Genomic DNA, 17,724 nt, shown 5'->3' on the forward strand with positions numbered 1-17,724 from the left:
AAGGCCCTGTGCTAGTCTTATTAGGAAATGGTTATCTCCTGTTTCTAGCTCACATTCTTTATAGGATAAATATATATTTATATAGAAAATTTTATTAATACTGGACCCAAATGGCAATTTGGCAATAATAATTTGGTGATTACATACTTTTTTTGGGAAAACTATAAATTTTTATGTTCCATTATATATTCATATTTCATATTACAGATATGAAAATGTAATATCATTGCTGTAGTTAGTAAAAAGCATTGATATTTAAAATCAACCTTTTTTAAATGTACATGAAATAAATGTGAAATGTGACAAAATTCAGACTGAAACACAAATGACATTTATTAGGTAACATTTGGGTTTGGCACTTGCCAAGCACTAAACAAAGTAGGTTAGACAGTGCCTGTCTCTCGCCTCATAAACTCCCTTAGCCAGAATAAACAATACCGCTCTGCTCCATGAGGCACTGGTGAAAGCAGCAGCAGCAGGTGCAGCAACATCAGCATTTCTTCCCACCCTCCTCCCTCAGCATGTGATTGACTTTTAAACAACATACAGTCAGTGGCAGAGCTGGAACTAAACCCTGGCTCCGGAAATGCCAGTCAAGTTTACTTCCCCTAAACTGAAGTGAAAAAAATTTAAAGTTCTCATTCCTCTATGCCCGTGGCCCCTATCCAGACCATGTTCTTTCTTTGGTCAGAGATGTAGTTTCCTTCAATGCTGCCACCTGGTGGTATACTAGGAAATGATTTTCCTGGAGGAAATCTGGCAGGTTATTTTTGAAGCACATGCCGGAGTTTGGGAAACAGTTTCAAAGCATTCTGAGTTGTCACTTCTCTAACTTCTTCCACTGAGATCCCTTTCACCTGGGCAATGAATTCTGCAGAAATGGAAATGTTCCTAGGTTCATTCCGCTCCTGTAACAACACAGCAAGAATAGGCCTGATGAGCCCAACCATCCCAGATTTCTGGTACCTGAGAGAAACAAGACAAACAAGAGAAACTTCAGATAGCAACAGATGCATTGCTTTTCACTGAAACCAAAAAACAAATCATTGTCCTTTATTTTCAAAGATGCTACTACTCTGGCAAAAGCATACATGTTCATGCTTTGCCTGAAAAAATCATTAGGGATCAGTAAGTACTCATAGCCCATTAGATAACTTAAAAATAAAATTACAATGAAGATAACAATGCAGGGGAAATACATTGAACAGCTCTAATATTGAGCCTCTACAAAGTCCTAGTTTGATGCTAGTGAATGCAGGATCAGGCAGGTTCTACCACGCTGGCCAGGCTTTAAGTAGGGTCCCAGCCAGAGACTGTGTCTGCTTTCCAAGGGACAGCCTAGCTAGGTACAGAGAGGCCCAACACCAGTAGCCTGGACACTTAGTGATGAATTCCGAAGCTGTGGCTACTTATGAAAAAAAGAAAAATGCAATGACCCCAAATCCCACATAGTCCCTTTTCAGTTCTGCAGTGATGGGGACATCAAAGGGCAAAGTAAGATGTGGCTATTAAGAGTTAACAGAATTGTTTTTAACATATGCTCAAAGGCAACAAGAAACATCATCTCAGGGGACATCTGATCATCTCATACTACAGTGTTCATGACGAGTGTAAGGAAGAATACTACCATGAAGATAACTGCAGCTTTTGTACAATAGCTGTAGCAGACAGTGAAGAGAAATTTTATTAAAAACCTAAGACCCCTTCAGATTAAATCAAAGTATATACTCAGTGGCTTCAATGCAAAGTTGGGTACAGGGAAGGATAGCAAAAAAACCTTGTTGGAAAACATGGTTCAAGGCTAAGAAGTGAGAAATGTCAAAGGCTTGAAGACAACACAGAAGCCTCAAACATATATTATTAACTCTTTCTTTAAAAAGAGAGCTGGAAGTCATTAGACATGATAAATATTCCTCCAACCCCCCAGCCCCCCAAAAAAACCCACCAAAAATTCAAGTGATTTTAAGAGATAAGAAAGAACTTTCTGATTTGAGTCATTTATGAATCAACTGTTTGCATATAATCAGACCACCGACTTGGTAAAGATTAAAATCAATACCAAATGAGAAGACATATTATACAAATAAGGCAATTCTAGCCCAACTTTTTGACTATTTAAATTGCTGTCAAAAAAATGGAAAAATGGATAAAAGGACATCAATACAGACTATTACCATTTCCTAAAGCAGTTTAACCAATTTAAAAAAATCCATCTCAACAGGGAGACTAAGAGACTCTAAAAGCTGACCCAGCCAAGCAGGTAAATACAGAAGCCAAATTAGAAAATAAATTTGTTTATAAAATTTAATGGAAGATATTGGGAAATTACAAGCAGTACTACCTCAAAACAATAAAAAGCAATGGAGAGAAAAACAAATGTACAAAAAATACAAAAACTTGTCAATAAAACTAAATAAGCCATATCATTTCAGGGGCATTTAAGGATGAAACTTAGGACAATGAATAGATGAAAAATGGAAAATATCTATAAATACTTCTACAGCTTTTCTTTATCATCAAAAAAGATGACAGAGAAAATGATTACCAAGCCAAAAGCTTATTTTTCCATTGTTATAAAATCTCTATGAGAATAAATTACATAGGCATCTAGAGTATCCTTAATGAAAGTATGAGAAGGGTTTTCATAAATGATATTCTAAGAAAACTTAATTATCAGTTCCATAACTGACTAAAAGGTGCAGAAGACACAAGATCTCAGTGCGTTTGCACATTGACTAAAAAAGCATTTCATTCAACAGAGGAAAGGGCCACCTTGAAGGTTACTGTCTGACAAGGTATCTCCCATGCATGTGTCAAAATCATACATACAACATTCCTCAAAAGATTTCATATGGCTAACTTTGTTTCTTGGCCTTCTAATTATTAATATCAAGTGCGATGTAAAAAGGGGAGCCATATGCTTGTTCAAGGTATTTGCCACTGACATAAAAGCTGGGAGGTACAGATGCTTCTAGACAGTGGGGTCAGTAAACAGATAGCAGCACAAATAGCCCACCTCCTCCATGACTCCCCACCTCACATAACATACCTTGGAACTTTGAAGTGCCTAGAGTCACAGAGCTTTGGGATGTAAACAGGAATACTCTCAAGTACTTACAGCATCATCACCAAAAGAAACTTCATGAAACACCCATATGTGAATAAATGATGTGCTGTTGGAGTCTGTAGGGAGCAGTCAAAACAGATGTGGTCTCTTCCCTGCTCTCCCCTGCTTCTTTGGGCCCAATCCTGTGATTTTATCAGTCCTGGGAACACCCAGCAGAGAAATGCTCTCTACCAATGCAGATCACCAATTGCTCTTCAACTCAGACTCTTAAAGAGTTCCCTGGGACATGGTGACTTGTCCAGGGTCACAGTGCCAGTAAAGTGTCAGATGTGGAACTTGAACCCAGGTTTTCCTGACTCTAAGCCTAGCTCTCTCTATACAATGCCTCTATATACTTCTACAACAAAATGGGAGATACTACAGAAAGCAGAATTCCATTAGAATCTGGTTCGTTACCTCTTTAATACATGAATTAGTAAAACCTCCAGGTCATATCAGAACTCTCAGAGTATAATAACTACAAGCGAAAAAAAAAAAAGGCATAACATAACAGAGAAACTATAGAGTAAGTTTTGGTCCAATCCCCCCAATATTGTATTCAGACTATAATTTAAAAATACATAAGAATTGCAAACATCTCTGAGAACTTTAAAATGGAAGTCATTTACCTGTTTTACTGGTCCCAGAGCAGGTGAATCTGTTTCTAAGCATATAGAAGATAACGGCAGCTGCTTTATAAGTTTCTGCTTCTTAGAAGAAAAATAAAAGCTATTAAGCATTAAAATATGAGAGAGTAAGGTAAATATAAGCTATATGGATCCCTTGTTTGTACTGAAAACATTAGAATCCTAATGTCATATTTATTATGCATTTTAATAGTTATTGCTATATAGCACTTTATGCAAAGCTCTTTCCATAAGTTACCTCCTTTTATCCTTATGACAATTCTGTGAAGTAGCAGGGCAGGTATTACACTTCATAAATGAAGAAATATGTCTAAGGTCATACAGCTATTCAGTAGTGGGGCCATGGTTAAAACCCAGATTTTTTTGACCCCAAATCTAGGGCTGTTTCTGATATACTACAGCTTCCTGTACCAGATACTAAAAAGTATTTCCCAAAGGAGTAATGTGGCCAGCAATATGAAAGGGGCTCACCTACTAAGTCATCAAATATCACATTCCCACTGAAATATTTCATCTCTCAGTATTCCTTTCTCACTTTGTTTCATAATATTCAAAGGCTTTGTGGTTTAGAAAACTACAATTCTATTGGCAACATCAGAATTGGGATTACATGGGCCCCAGGAATGATTTCTTTCTACTCAGCATCCAATTATGCTACCTCATCATGAAAAATATTATCATATGATACACTGTTTGATAATGCTAAATTAACTATCTTTTTTAGGAATGGAATTTCCATCTCATGGGATTTTTGACCAAGAAGGAAAAAAACATTTGATTATCAAGTCTTTGCTGAAGAAAAAAAAAAAGACAAGGGATTTTCTCCCTTAAAATGTGTCTAGCACTGCTAGATATAACTGTAAAATATGAATTCTTCCCTACAAATAATAAAAATAAGAAAATCCTTCTCTTTTCTTAATTTCTCTATGTATTGTTAAAAATTAGTCTTCACAGACATTGGTAAGCAAATATCACGTAATTTAAGCTTAACTTTTGCAATAACACCTAATAATACCAGGAAAGTAAAATAAAGCTTGTTTGGTAGATTATAATCACCATGCTGAAAGTTTAGAGAAAGAATTCACCTGTTCACTCCTTGCAGAAGAAGGAGGAATTGAAAAAAAGTATCCTGCACTCACTCCTTCCATGGCTACAGATGGGCGGCCATCAAACGCATGGAGCAGCACCTTCTCAGCACCTCTCAAAAAACAAAGACAGACACACATTCCATTCTGATTGCTTTAAAAGAGGTTTCTCCGTTAATAAAACTGAAAAAGGAGAGATCAGAGGTTTCAAGTAAATGATGACCACAATGATAACAGAATGCCACTTCTTGATCTTTAAAACTTGAATGAAAGAATGCATGGTATTCCATCAATTATCAGAATAGGTAATATAGTCAATTCTTGAATATCCCTGGCCTTGGAAAACAATGATAGTCAGGGAAAAAACCTATTTATGTGGCACTTTAAGATTTACAAAATGCTTTCCTCAAGATAACCCTCTGAGGTAGCATAAGTATGACACAGACCTTGAGCTACAGAATCACAGAATTTTAGAACTGAGATCAGTTTATGCTTTTCATTAGTTTTAATTATTTATTAAGACCTAACTACAGTTCATTGATAACATACAACCATTTGGTGGATACACTCAGATGCAAAAAGGACACAAGGAGAATACTCTGCTTTACTGTCCCCCTGCATTTTGTCCTTGCCCTGCTCTTGAGAAGTGAAGCTGTGGTACACAAACACAACCCAGGAAATCAGCTATCCTCAGACCTGTAGACTGAGTCAGAGTAGCTCAAGGTGATTTGGGCTACCAATGTTTTATATTCAGTAGTTTTAATCTTCTGTATTACCAAACCTTTTCCAGAGCTGCCTTCACATAATCAAATGGACAAATAAACTTATTCTAAGAGAAGCACTCTAAGTCATTAGTTGGAAGATGGAGAACAAGAGAGGTAAATGACCTACAAACTTAATAGTTAAGCTAACTATATTTTATTGATATAACAGAACCAAATCAACCTCCTTCTCATTAACATTTAGCTGCTCAGACATACATTTCTTGTTTCCAAGGTTCCAGGAGGCTTCAAAACACATTGCTGAGAACCAGAACACTGTACACAGCAACAGCAACATCATGTGATGATCAACTTTGATAGACTTAGCTCTTCTCGGCAAAGATCTAAGACAACTCCAAAAGACTTATGATGGAAAAAGCTATTCAAATCCAGAGAAAGAACTATGGAGTCTGAATGCAGCTAAAAGCATATTATTTTCACCTTTTTTTTGGTTTTTTTTCTTTCTCTTGGTTTTTCCCTTTTGTTCTGATTCTTCTTTCACAACATGACTAACATGGAAATACGTTTAATATGATTGTACATGTATAACCTATATCAGATTATTTGCCATCTTGGGTAAGGAGGAGGGGAGGGAGAAAAAAGTTTGGAACTCAAACTGGAAAAAAATAAAACACTATTAAAAACAAAACACTGCTGAGCTACAATAACTATTGTATTATATACTTAAAGATAGATTCTTATTCTGGGGAAAGTAGGCCATGCAGTACTTTGTGGTCAACAGAATAACAACTCCACTTAGTTTTGTGATGCTTGTATTACAAATAGTTGGAAGGTATCCTCTGCTTAGAGAAATACATGCTGCCCCCAAACCCACTTACCTTCCTTACGTAGGAGATTAACAGTTGGTCTGCCTGCTGAACGTGAGTGAACATTCCTAGAAAATAAAATTGCATTTCTCCTATGGCTAAAAGACTACAGAAAGCAGACTATTGTATTTATTCTAATTACACAGGAATATTTGAGAGAGGTGAAGTAAAAACTCTTTCTAAGGAGAATCACTTTGATCACTGGCTCCTTAGCCTGTCATTCAAAGCCCTCATTACCAATCTCTACTCCACTTCTCCCAGCTTATTTTATATGACTCTAGTGCAGTGGAAAGAGCATCAGGCTTGGGGTCAGACCACCTGGTTTCAGACCTTGGTTCTGCCACTTAATCTTTGTGTGACCTTGGACAAATCACTTAATATCTTCAGGTCTCAATTTCTTCTTCTGTCAAAGGAGGGAGTTGGATCTTCAAGGTTCCTTCCAGCCTCAAATCTATGATCCTATTCTCCCTACTGTCCTCTTCACTCCAGCCAAACCCACTCTTTTCTGCATGTCCTAGCCTTTCCTGACTGCTTGCCTTCTTTAATCACGCTCTTCCCTGAACCCAAATGCCTATTTTCCCTTCTCCACCTGTTGAAATCCTTGGAGGCCCAGCTAAAACATCATTTCCTCTACAAAGCTTTCTCTGAAGCTCCACTACAATAGGCAGTGGTCTCTCACCTGAACTCAAAACATTTTGTTTGTAGTCTTGTATGTCTGTCATATTCTAATTTCTATTAAGGTTATTTGTGTATACATCTTAGTACTTCTGCCAGACTGTTAAAAGGGGACCATGTCTTATTTAGCTGTGTTTCCCCTGAACTTAGCTCAGAATCTTCCGTGTAGTAGTAGAGGCTTAATAAATGTTGAATACTAACATTTAAAAAAATTTAATTAACTTACAATGGTAAATTTAGTCGTTTAGCTAATTGGATCTGTCTAATAAGGACTTGTCTCTGCTCCTCCTTGTGCTCATCAGTCCTGGCAAATCTGGGGGAGAAATCTAATCCAACCTGCAAATAGATAAAAGAAAGAGTTGCAGTTTTGGTGATTTAACTCTAAACAAATAAATAACAAAAGAAAAACCATCTCTTGTGTGTAAATGTATTGCTATAATCTAGAATTTGCTTAAATGAGTTCAAGACTTAGAATCTATTATCTTCAATACTACCAAGTAAGTGATGCTTTACCTGCTGGAAAATATTTATATTAGATCAGAGATCTTCATCTAAGACTCTGAGTTTTTTTAAATTCCGTTTCAGAATTACTTATGCATAAGTCTAAAAACTTTTAAATCAAACAATGACTTTTGCTTTTTAAAGGAAGGAAAAATGGTTAAGTATATAGAAGATGAAGACAAGTACCACCGAATTATTTTTTCACCTTCTGAAAGGCCTGTGGGGAGAACATCAGTCTGCTCTCCAATCTCTCAAGTTTACTGAGGAGTTCTGCATCACTTCTGTTCTTTCTCCTACCTCCTAGTTATAGGTACTACCAAAGGCTCTGTCTTTGGCCCACTACTCTTTCTCTTGAATGGTGTCATCTACTCCAAGATCTCGGCTTCAACTACCACTTTATACAGAAGACTCTCATCTGTGGCTTCTACGTGTATAATCTCTAACTCTATTCTAATCTCTCTCTTATGCTCTGCTCATGGGATATCACCATGTGGATATCCTTCCAGGTCCTCAAACTGGGCTTATTATCTTTACAGGAAGAAAGAGATGAGGAGTTGGGGAACAGAGGTATAATATAGTAGTGATGAGAGACTTCATCCAGACATCAGATAGGGGTCCCTTTCTGCCAAAAATAAGGCAGCCAATAACTTCTTAATTTGCCTCAGTGATAATTTCATTCTTCAAAGGGCAGTAGAAAGAACAAGGGGAAATTCTATTCTGAATCTGATTCTCACTAACAGAGAGGAACTAGTTGCTGGGATGGAAATGATAGGAACCCTGGAGGAAAATGAACACTCACTCCACTCTAGAGTTTATAAAAGAAGAGAAAAACTGGTCAGAGCCTGGCAAGTACCCTAAGTTTTGGGAAAACAGAGCTCAAAGGATTCAAAAGAAAGAAAGGTAGGACCCCATGGACTAAAATGCTTCAGGGGAAGTTATAGCAGGAGGGATGTGGGATACTCAATAATGAAATTCTGAAGATACAATGGAAAACAATTCCAATATTGGCAGGAAAAGGATTTGTTTGAAGACACTGGGATAGATTCACAGGACACTCACCAATCAACTTTGATTTTAAAAATAAGTGTACAGAAGATGTAAGCACGACCAAATAACACACGATAAATATAAGTGTGTGGCATAGTTCTGTAAAGACAGTGTTAGTAATGCTAAAGCTTGAAAGGAGCTAAGGTTGGTGGGGGAAGCTAAGAACAACAAAAGAGTCTTTTTACTTACTCCAGGAGAAAAAGGAAGATCATAGAAGGGCTAGGTCCTTCGCTTGGGGTGGATGGAAAAATGACTGACAGGAGAGAAAAGGCAGACCTGTTCAATTTTATTTTGTTTTTCTTTTCCTATAAAGGAGAATGACCTTTGTATTGGAAATAAAAGAACTAAATGACTAACATGGAACTGATTCAAAAGAGAAGTAATAAGGTAGTAAGAGAACACTTAGTTGCCCTTGATGAATTTAAGTCACCTGGCCCATCAGAACCATATCCTTGGGTCCTGAAAGAGCTGGCAGATGACATTTCAGAGCCATTGTCAATATCTGAAAGATCCCCAGAAAGGGGAGGGGTACCACAAGACTGGTGAAGGGCAAATGTCCTGTTTTGTTTTGTTTTTTCCAAAAAAAGGGAAGAAAACAGAGTCTGCAAACTAAGGGCTAGTCATCTAAAAGAAAAATTGTTGACAGGATCATTAATGAGAAGGTGGGTGAATAGCTTGAAAGGGAGGCAACTTCATCAAGAACAAGTAATGGCACATTAACCTCATTCCCTTTTTTGACAGTAATACTACACTAGGAGATCAGGGGAACATTATAGATTTAGCTCATCTGGATTTTAGCAAGGCTTTTGTTAGAATATCTCATATTATTGTAGAAGAGGAGATGGAGAGATATCAGCTAGATAATAATACAGTTAGATGGACTCAGAACTGGTTGGATGGATGGACTCCAAGAGTGGTTGTTAATGATGTGGTGGTAAAATGACAGGAAATCTCTAGTGTAGCATCTCTCTTCGGTTAACATTTTTATCAGTGACTTAGATAAAGTCATAGATGGTATGGTCACCACATTTGCAGATAAAGTAAAGCTGAGAGGGACAGATAATATATTAGGTAACAGAGTAAGAATCCAAAAGGCAGGCTCCAAAGGATCCAAAATTCACAGGCTCAAGCACTGGGCCAAAACAAATAAAATTAAATCGAATAGGGATAAATGTAAAGTCTTGCACTTGAGTACAAAAAAAAAATCAACTCTATAATTAGAAAAGGAATGAGGCATAGATGGATACCAATTTTTCTGAAGATCTGGAAATACTAGTGACCTGCAAGCTCAGACCATCCTATTGGGAGTCCTTTATATTCCCTTTATACTCCATATAACTCCTAATAGGAGCCAGCTGTGTGGTGTGCGTAGCTTACTGCAACAACTGTGGGCTGCTTTCAGAGAAGTGTGGCTTCTGGGAACAGGAAGGCAAAAATCACACTATTCACACTGCCCTATCCAAACTTCATCCGGAGAACTATGTTCAGTTCATGGTGCCATAGTTTTACAAAGGCATTGACAAGTTGGAGAGTGTCAAGAGGAGGGCAACTAGGATGGTGAAGGCCTTGAGTTCATGCTATACAAAGATTGGTCAAAGGAACTGGGCACGTTTAGCCTGGAGAAGAGAACACTCAGGCGAGGATATAATAGCTGCCTTCAAATTTCTGAAGGGCTGTCATGTAGAGGACAGATTAGACTTTTCTGTTTAGTTTTGCTCTTTCAAAATGAGAAGCAGAGAGCAGAAGCTGCAAAGAGAAAAATTTAGATACTAGGAAAACTAAGTTAGAACTATCCAAAAGTGGAATGGTTTGTCTCAAGAGGTGGAATCCTCTCCTTATAGTTCTTTCTTTAGGCTGCATGATCACTTGTCAGGTATGTTACAGTGGGGACTCCTTTAGTGTATGGGGTGGCCTATATGGTTGCTAAGGTCTCTTCCAACTCTCAAATTCTGTGAAGACCTGACTTCTCCATTTCTCTTAATGGCACCACCATTCTCCAGTCACCTATGCTTGTACTCACAGAGTCATCTTTGATGCTTCCCTCCAGCTGAATTCCATATCCAATAAGGCTCATCAATTCTATCTCCAAAATATCTCTGCATTTAACTTTTTTATTTTTAATTATTCCACTTTGCTTCGGGCCTAACTCAAATGTTACCTCCTTCCTTAAATCTTCTCCAATACTACAGCCAGAAATGAACTTTTCCTACTATTAATTCTGATAAAGCACATACTTATGCCTCTTAGGTTCTTAACTTATTCTTTCTATTAGTTCTTTGTGTACATGTCTTAATTTCTCTCACAGACTAAAAGCTCTCTGAGAGTAAACATCCTTTCTAACTTAACTTAATGCCTCTCACAGTGCTTTGCAGTTAATAAACACACAACACATATTTGCTGAATTGTTGAACGCTGACTGGCATACCCCAAGCAAATCTGATGACTAGGACAGAAATTAAGAAATGTTTTCAGGCTAAAGATGAGGCGTTTTCTGTGGGATGGGACAGTCTTGGTTAGTCTTATTAATAACTATGGGATGGGACAGTCTTGGTTAGTCTTATTAATAACTAAGTCAAAGGGGCCTTACCTCCCCAATTGCCAACAAGTGATCTTTATAACTTTCTATAAGTGGCAAAGCTACATCCAAGTCCTAAAAGAAAAGATAAGGCTGTTTTAAATAAAACAAATTAAAAATAATTAAGCTATCCTATTTATCTTGAATTACTTTAATTATATGTAGTCTGTTATTAAAAAAAACACTTTATGTCTCAGAACCTTTAGGGGTTCGAGAATTTAGTGGCTCATTTTTGCCCCTCAGAATTTTAACCTAAAACCTTGCCTCAACTTGTTGTTTAGCTACATGGAATTATGCAAACATCAAGCCAAAAGCTCCATAGTCCACTAGAGCTGTTATTACATATTAAAGATTTGTGTAATTGCAGCCAAATATTTTAACTCTTTGTAACTTACCTTTTGTCCATCAACTAAAGTACCATTTATTGAGCACCTACCACATGCCCAATATGGTACTAGGTACTGTGGAAATTTTACAACAAATAGAAATATGTAGTCTCTGTTTTTAAGGAACTTAGGAATTGAGGGGGAGATAAAATATATTTTGGAACAAGATTAAACTCTGTGTTATTTGCACGATAAGAGCTCTGTAACTTTTATTAGGTATTAATACAAATCACCTGCCAGCCACAGAACCGTATCATTAGGTTTGATGAATCTTTGCTTGTAGTTATTGAATTTTTGTATTATAATTACCCTGCTAAGTTAAACAACTTTTATGCTTTGAATTTTAATCAGTCTATAACTGAGGGAGGCACTGAATAGCAATGATTCCTAACTTTGGGGGGAGTTGAAATTTGATTCCTCTGATAAAACTTAAGCTTCTCAAGGATAGAGACTATTTGATTTTTGTCTTTGTATCCCCTATGCCAGATACTACCTGTTTCACCTCTAGCAAAGTGCCTAGAAAACAGCAGGTACTTCATAAATACTTGTCAATGGAACACTGTAATACACGAACTGTAAAAAACAATAGTCTCAAATCTGACCTTGTTCATGAAATCATTAAGAGGCTACTCAAAAATTTCCACTTCTTCAAAACGGTGGTAGCTGTTCAATTTTTCAGTCATGTCCTACTCTTCGTGACCCCGTTTGGGGCTGTCTTGGCAAAGATACTGGAATGGTTTGCCATTTTTTTCTCCAGCTCATTTTACAGAAGAGGAAATGGAGGCAAGCAGGCTTAAATGACTTGCCCAGGGTCACACAGCTAGTGAGTGTCTAAAGCCACATTTGAACTCAGGAAGATGAGTCTTCCTGATTCCAGGCCCAGAAATCTATCCTCTATGCCACCTAGTTGCCCCTCTTCAAAATGGAGTCAAGAATTATTTTAAAATATGGGCTGGGATCACAGATGTGGAAAAAATTTTTCCTAAACAATATAGAACACAAGACCCTTGGAAAAACTGCAAATCTTCACTGGGGAATAGATGTTACTTTACTAGCAGTCATCTGTGGATTTAGTATTATTACTCATCCCATCTGACAGTACCTTTAAAGTGACACTTCGCTGGTCTTCTGGTAGAAGTCCTTGAACAGGGTGAACACCTAGGCATGGCAGAACAAACCCCATGTACCTAAAAATAAGGAAACAGTTACCAACTAATAGAGCAGGAAAAGTATACTACCATCCCATTTTGGAGAATAACCAGAAAAAAATATTGACAGTTCCCCGTTTGTTCAAGACCATATCAAAGTTGGCTTCACTGTTCCCTTTCACTATGCACTGATGTTCAGATTATAAATTTCATATCTGTCTATAAATGATCATACTTTCACTGGTTTTAGCATAGCTACTTTTAATGCTAAGATATATGTATATGTGTGTAAGTGCATGAAAAATGCATATGTGTGTGTGTATGTATATATATATATATATACATATATGTGTATATGAAAATATATAAATAAAAAAGGAGCTACCTGTCTGAAAGCTGCATGATCTTTTCAAACTCTCCTGAGTGTTCAGCAACTGCTATAATGGCTAACACATTGGCCTGCAACAAGAAAATATAAAGCATTTAGAGCACCAAACAATACATACTTATAAGCTATGTGATCATGATCAAGCCTCTGAGACTAAAACGAGAATAATGAAATTTCTATTACCTGGCTCTCAGGGTTACTATAAGGAAGGTGCTTTGTCAACCTTAAAGCAGTATGTAAATGGGAGTTAGTTTCATTTGTTCACGAATACTTCCACATCATCTATGATTTTTAACTCTCCTGGTTAACCTCATTCTCCGTAAGCATAGTTTTTTGAAAGCTGGCTATGATAGAAAAAGGAAAATTAGGATCCATTTTCTGCTCTTTCATTTCTCTGAGATATCAAAGAAAGCTAGAGCTAAAATGGATCAAGAGGTCTTCTAAGAATTAAATAACTTGTTATTTTAGTAGTTTTCTTGAAAAAAGAAAGATGTTCCAGGAAATTTTAAAATTTGTCCAATATCCTCAGTATAATCTAAATTTGAGACTTGATAACAAACATGAAATGCTACCTATGCCTAGGTCAACCAGAGAAGAAGAGATATTCCCCAATTTTAAGCTGCTTCTGTATAGATTTGGTATAGGCCATAGACACTGACCTTCTTGGCTCTCTCCAACACATCTTCAAGGTCCTAAAAGATAGGATAATTAATTTTAAATATCTTATATGATATAAATATATGTGTATATAATTTTAGAAGAATATGTATATCAGAAAATACAATTATTTCAAAACTGGCTGAAGAACCACAAGGAATGGCAACAGAAAAAGTCAGATAGAAAATAGGACAATTTAAGAGTTCCAAATTGGGTTCAGGTTTAGTTAACATAAGATTGCCTCACCAAAAAGCAAAAAAAAAAAGTTTAGTTAACACACATGTAGAGGAACAGAATGATACATTAAACAACGTATGTTCATTCACAGAGCACACTAAGTGTTGTTTTCAGAATAAAGGCTAAACAAGGGGACTTAGTGAAATTGAATCGGGTGAACAAAGGTTATTATTATTATTTTTTCTGGTTGGGCAATGGGGGTTAAGTGACTTGCCCAGGGTCACACAGCTAGTAAGTGTTAAGTGCCGCATTTGAACGCAGGTCCTCCTGAGCCCAGGGCTGGTGCTCTATCCACTGCGCCACCTAGCTGCCCAAACTGATGGTCCCCCACTTCTGCAAAGAGATACTCTTTTTTTTTTTAAGGCAATTGGGGTTAAGTGACTTGCCCAGGGTCATACAGCTAGTAAGTGTCATGTGTTTGGTTGGAGGCCTGGTTTGAATTCAGATCCTCCTAACTTCAGGGCCGGTGTTCTATCCACTGCCCCCAAAGGTTATTTTTAATCAAAGTGGAACCTACAAAATATTGGTCTTGGTTGGGTTGTTTTTCTCCCCCCCCCCTTTTTTTAATTGGCCAGCGTGGTAAGAAGGGATGGGCAGTTTAGAGGAAAGAAAATGAGCAGAATAGGGTTATGGACTGTACCTCTGATTTCACTGGTATAGGAAACTCTCTACCAATACAGAGACTTACAGTCTTAGAGAGTTGCCTGGAGTACTAAGAGGTTAAGAGTCTTGTGCAGGGTCACATAACCAGTATGGGTCAGAGGCAGGAATGAAACCAAAGTCTTCCTGACCAGCTATTTATCCAAAAGACCATGCTGCCTCTGTTTAGAATATCATGAATAAAGACTAATAAATAACCAAGCACAATACTAGTGTTATTAACAACAATAAACATCTTTCAGAGTTTTCAAGTTGGCCAATGTTTATACCAGTTATTAAAATTAAATAAGGTATGTGTTTATGTGTGATAAATATGGAACGGTTCTGGGGAAATGCTTTCCTTCCAATCCTAACATTCTAAAGGTGAAACCCAAGAATAGTGCCCTTTGGAGAGGAGACAATGTTCTTTTCCCTAGGGAAGGAGCCAGAGCCATTTCTGGCAGTGCATTGATAAGCTTAAGGATCTCTACCTTGAGAAATCAAGAGAGGGCAGAGGGAGGAGTAAGCATGACGTCTGCATTTTGTTGCCCAATGTTCTTCCTGCCATTTATACTACTCTTCCAGAGGGAAGTATTCCTGTAAGCTACTACAGCACAGATTCTCTCTTATTCAAGTGTTCATCTCATATCTCTCCTCCTCCTTGCTAACATTTATATAGCACTTAATATATGCCAAGCACTACGTTAAGCACTTTACGAATATTGTCTCATTTGATCCTCATAGCAACCTTGGGAGGTAGATGTTTTTATTACTCCCTTTTAACAGATGGATAAACTGAGGCTGAGGTTAAGTGTCTTGCAAAGGGTCACACAGCTTCTGTCTGAGGCTGAATTCAAACTCAGGTCTTCTTAACTTCAAGTCCAGAGCTCTATCCACTGTGTGACCAAGCAGTTTACTAGAAGCATAATTTTTCTAAATACTTCAAAAATGGTATTATTGGTCTAGCTGGATTCAGTTTTCTCTATATTTAGGCCCTGAACTCATTGGGAATGTTTTTCCCCACCCTTATTTGGTTTCCCGGGAATCTGGCTTACCCAACAGCATCAAACAGATTCCCTAGGGCTGCCTTTAAGATTATGAGCTGCCCAAAGCAAGGCCTACAGTATTTCAAAAGCATCAAGCACAAAGCCCTGCATGGTGGGTGGTATCCATTTTCATGGTGCTGACTACTGACCTTGTCATTTACTAAGTCCATGCCTCAGTTCTCTTATTTATTTATTTATTTTGGTTAGGCAATGGGGTTAAGTGACTTGCCCAGGGTCACACAGCTAGTAAGTGTAATGTGTCTGAGGCCACATTTGAACTCAGATCCTCTTAAATCAAGGGCCAGTGCACTATCCACTGCACCACCTGGCTGCCCCTCAGTTTCCTTATTTTTAAAAAGGTGAGTTTGGACTCCAACTTCCCTTCTAGCTCTGATTCCTATAACTTGTAGAGTGTGCAGAGCATGAACAGACTTTTACATGGTGTGGGTTGCTATTGCTGCCTTATTTTTGTCTTTCTTAAAGTGGATTAGCCTGAACTCTTCATTTCACAAGTGAGTATCATACCTCTCTATTGCTTATATTCTGGAAAATACAATACACATTGGGGATTGGAATGGGTTGGAACAAAAAAAGCTCGGGCACTGAGAGTTGTCCTTGAATACCTGAAGAACTAGAATATGAGCTCTTAAGAGGGTAGGACTGTTTTATTTTTGTATTCCTGGCACCGAAAATAATAGCATTTACAGGGCTTTCTGAAGCTGCAAAGTGCTTTACAAATATTACTACATTTTATCCTCACAACAAACCTGGGAGGTAGGTACTATTTGCCCCCATTTTAATGCCTGTTGAATGAATGAATAGTTCTGCTCAGCCTCAGAGACTAGGAGTACTAGAAGGTGCAGATGGAAAGGGTAAAAAAGCAAATCCATACTGCATATAAGAAGGAGGACCATCTTCACAATCAACTTTCCAAAAATGGAATGGGCTTCAGAAGAGCACGTGGTAAACTCCACCTCATTGAAGGTCCTCAGCGAATGTTGGATGCAGGTAAACTTGTCAGGTGGGTTATATTAGAGATTTCACAAGCAGGTATAGCCTTCTTTGAGAGGCTGTGACACCAGCATCTCGTATTCTGGGCTTCTCATGCCTAAAACATTCTCTTCATCTCTGCCTCCTGGCTTCCTTCAAGTTCCCACTAAAACACTACCTTTTCCAGGAAGCCTTTTCTGGTTCCCCCTTGATGCTAATGCTTTCCCGCAGTTGATTATCTTTAATTTACTTTATATATAGTTTGTTTGTATGTTCTCTCCCCCATTAGACTATCAGCTCCTTGGGCAGGTAGGTGGCACAGTGGATAGGGTGCCAGGCCTGGAGTCAGGAAGACTCGAAATCAGATCTGTCCTCAGACACTTACTCGCTGTGTGACACTGGGTAAATCACTTAACCTTTCTTTGCCTCCGTTTTTCATCTGTAAAGTGGCGATGAATAACAGCACCTACTTCCCAGGGCTGTTGTGAGGATCAAATGAGCTAATAATTGTAAAGCACTTAGCACACTGCCTAGTACAGATTAAGTAAATAAATATAAATGTTAATATTATCACTAAAAGCAGGGATTGTGGGGTTTGTTCCCCATCCCTTTGCAATCCCAGGGCTAACTTATTAGCACATCATCTGGCACATATCAGGCGCTGAATAAATGTGTCGACTGACAAAAGTCCCAAAGAGACCACCCTTCTGCCCGAGACCCACAGGGCCCGCGCTCCCCCGGCCCCGGATCGGCCAAGCCTGAGGGGCACTGGAGCATGGGCAGCCAGCGCAGGGGAAGGGTCTGGACGTCTCTGGGACAGCAAGGGATCCGAGGGCTCCTCACTCCCGCCCACCCGCAGCCTCACGTACCGAGTCGAAGTCGGCCGCGGAGAGGTGGCAGTGACAATCCACAAACCCTGGCGTCACGGCTCCCATGGCCGCCTCTCCTCCGGAGCAGGACGCATGCGCGAAGGCTCCAGCTTCCTGATAGGAGCGTCGGACACTTCCGG

General features: G+C 38.3%; 1 protein-coding gene across 5 annotated transcripts; it reads right to left on the reverse strand.

Moving 5' to 3' along the window:
- Positions 1-308: 308 nt before the first annotated feature.
- TATDN3 (TatD DNase domain containing 3) lies at positions 309-17,706 on the reverse strand. 5 transcript variants are annotated; one of them, XM_021007877.2, is made up of 10 exons: positions 17,585-17,691; positions 13,806-13,838; positions 13,144-13,217; positions 12,713-12,797; positions 11,237-11,299; positions 7,328-7,437; positions 6,439-6,494; positions 4,839-4,951; positions 3,736-3,813; positions 309-908 (listed from the first exon to the last, which is right to left on the reverse strand). In XM_021007877.2, exons 1-10 carry the CDS (start codon positions 17,648-17,650, stop codon positions 765-767), a joined length of 822 nt encoding a protein of 273 aa, XP_020863536.1. In that variant the 5' UTR covers positions 17,651-17,691; the 3' UTR covers positions 309-764. The 5 variants fall into 5 exon arrangements, with proteins under 5 accessions (XP_020863536.1, XP_020863535.1, XP_020863537.1 ...); XM_021007876.2 differs by having other exon boundaries at positions 3,736-3,816; XM_021007879.1 differs by having other exon boundaries at positions 815-966; positions 3,736-3,816; positions 17,585-17,706.
- Positions 17,707-17,724: the final 18 nt, after the last annotated feature.

The sequence above is a fragment of the Phascolarctos cinereus genome, unplaced genomic scaffold, assembly GCF_003287225.1.
Source record: "Phascolarctos cinereus isolate Bilbo 61053 unplaced genomic scaffold, phaCin_HiC Scaffold_5;HRSCAF=322, whole genome shotgun sequence".
NCBI lineage: Eukaryota > Metazoa > Chordata > Mammalia > Diprotodontia > Phascolarctidae > Phascolarctos > Phascolarctos cinereus.

Coding starts and splice junctions, on each gene's coding strand:
- TATDN3 (XM_021007876.2), bottom strand. CDS start 17,650: ATGGGAGCCGTGACGCCAGGGTTTGTGGATTGTCACTGCCACCTCTCC. Junction 13,839..17,584: donor CCGCGGCCGACTTCGACTCG/GTACGTGAGGCT, acceptor CCTATCTTTTAG/GACCTTGAAGATGTGTTGGA. Junction 12,798..13,143: donor ATCATGCAGCTTTCAGACAG/GTAGCTCCTTTT, acceptor CCTTATTTTTAG/GTACATGGGGTTTGTTCTGC.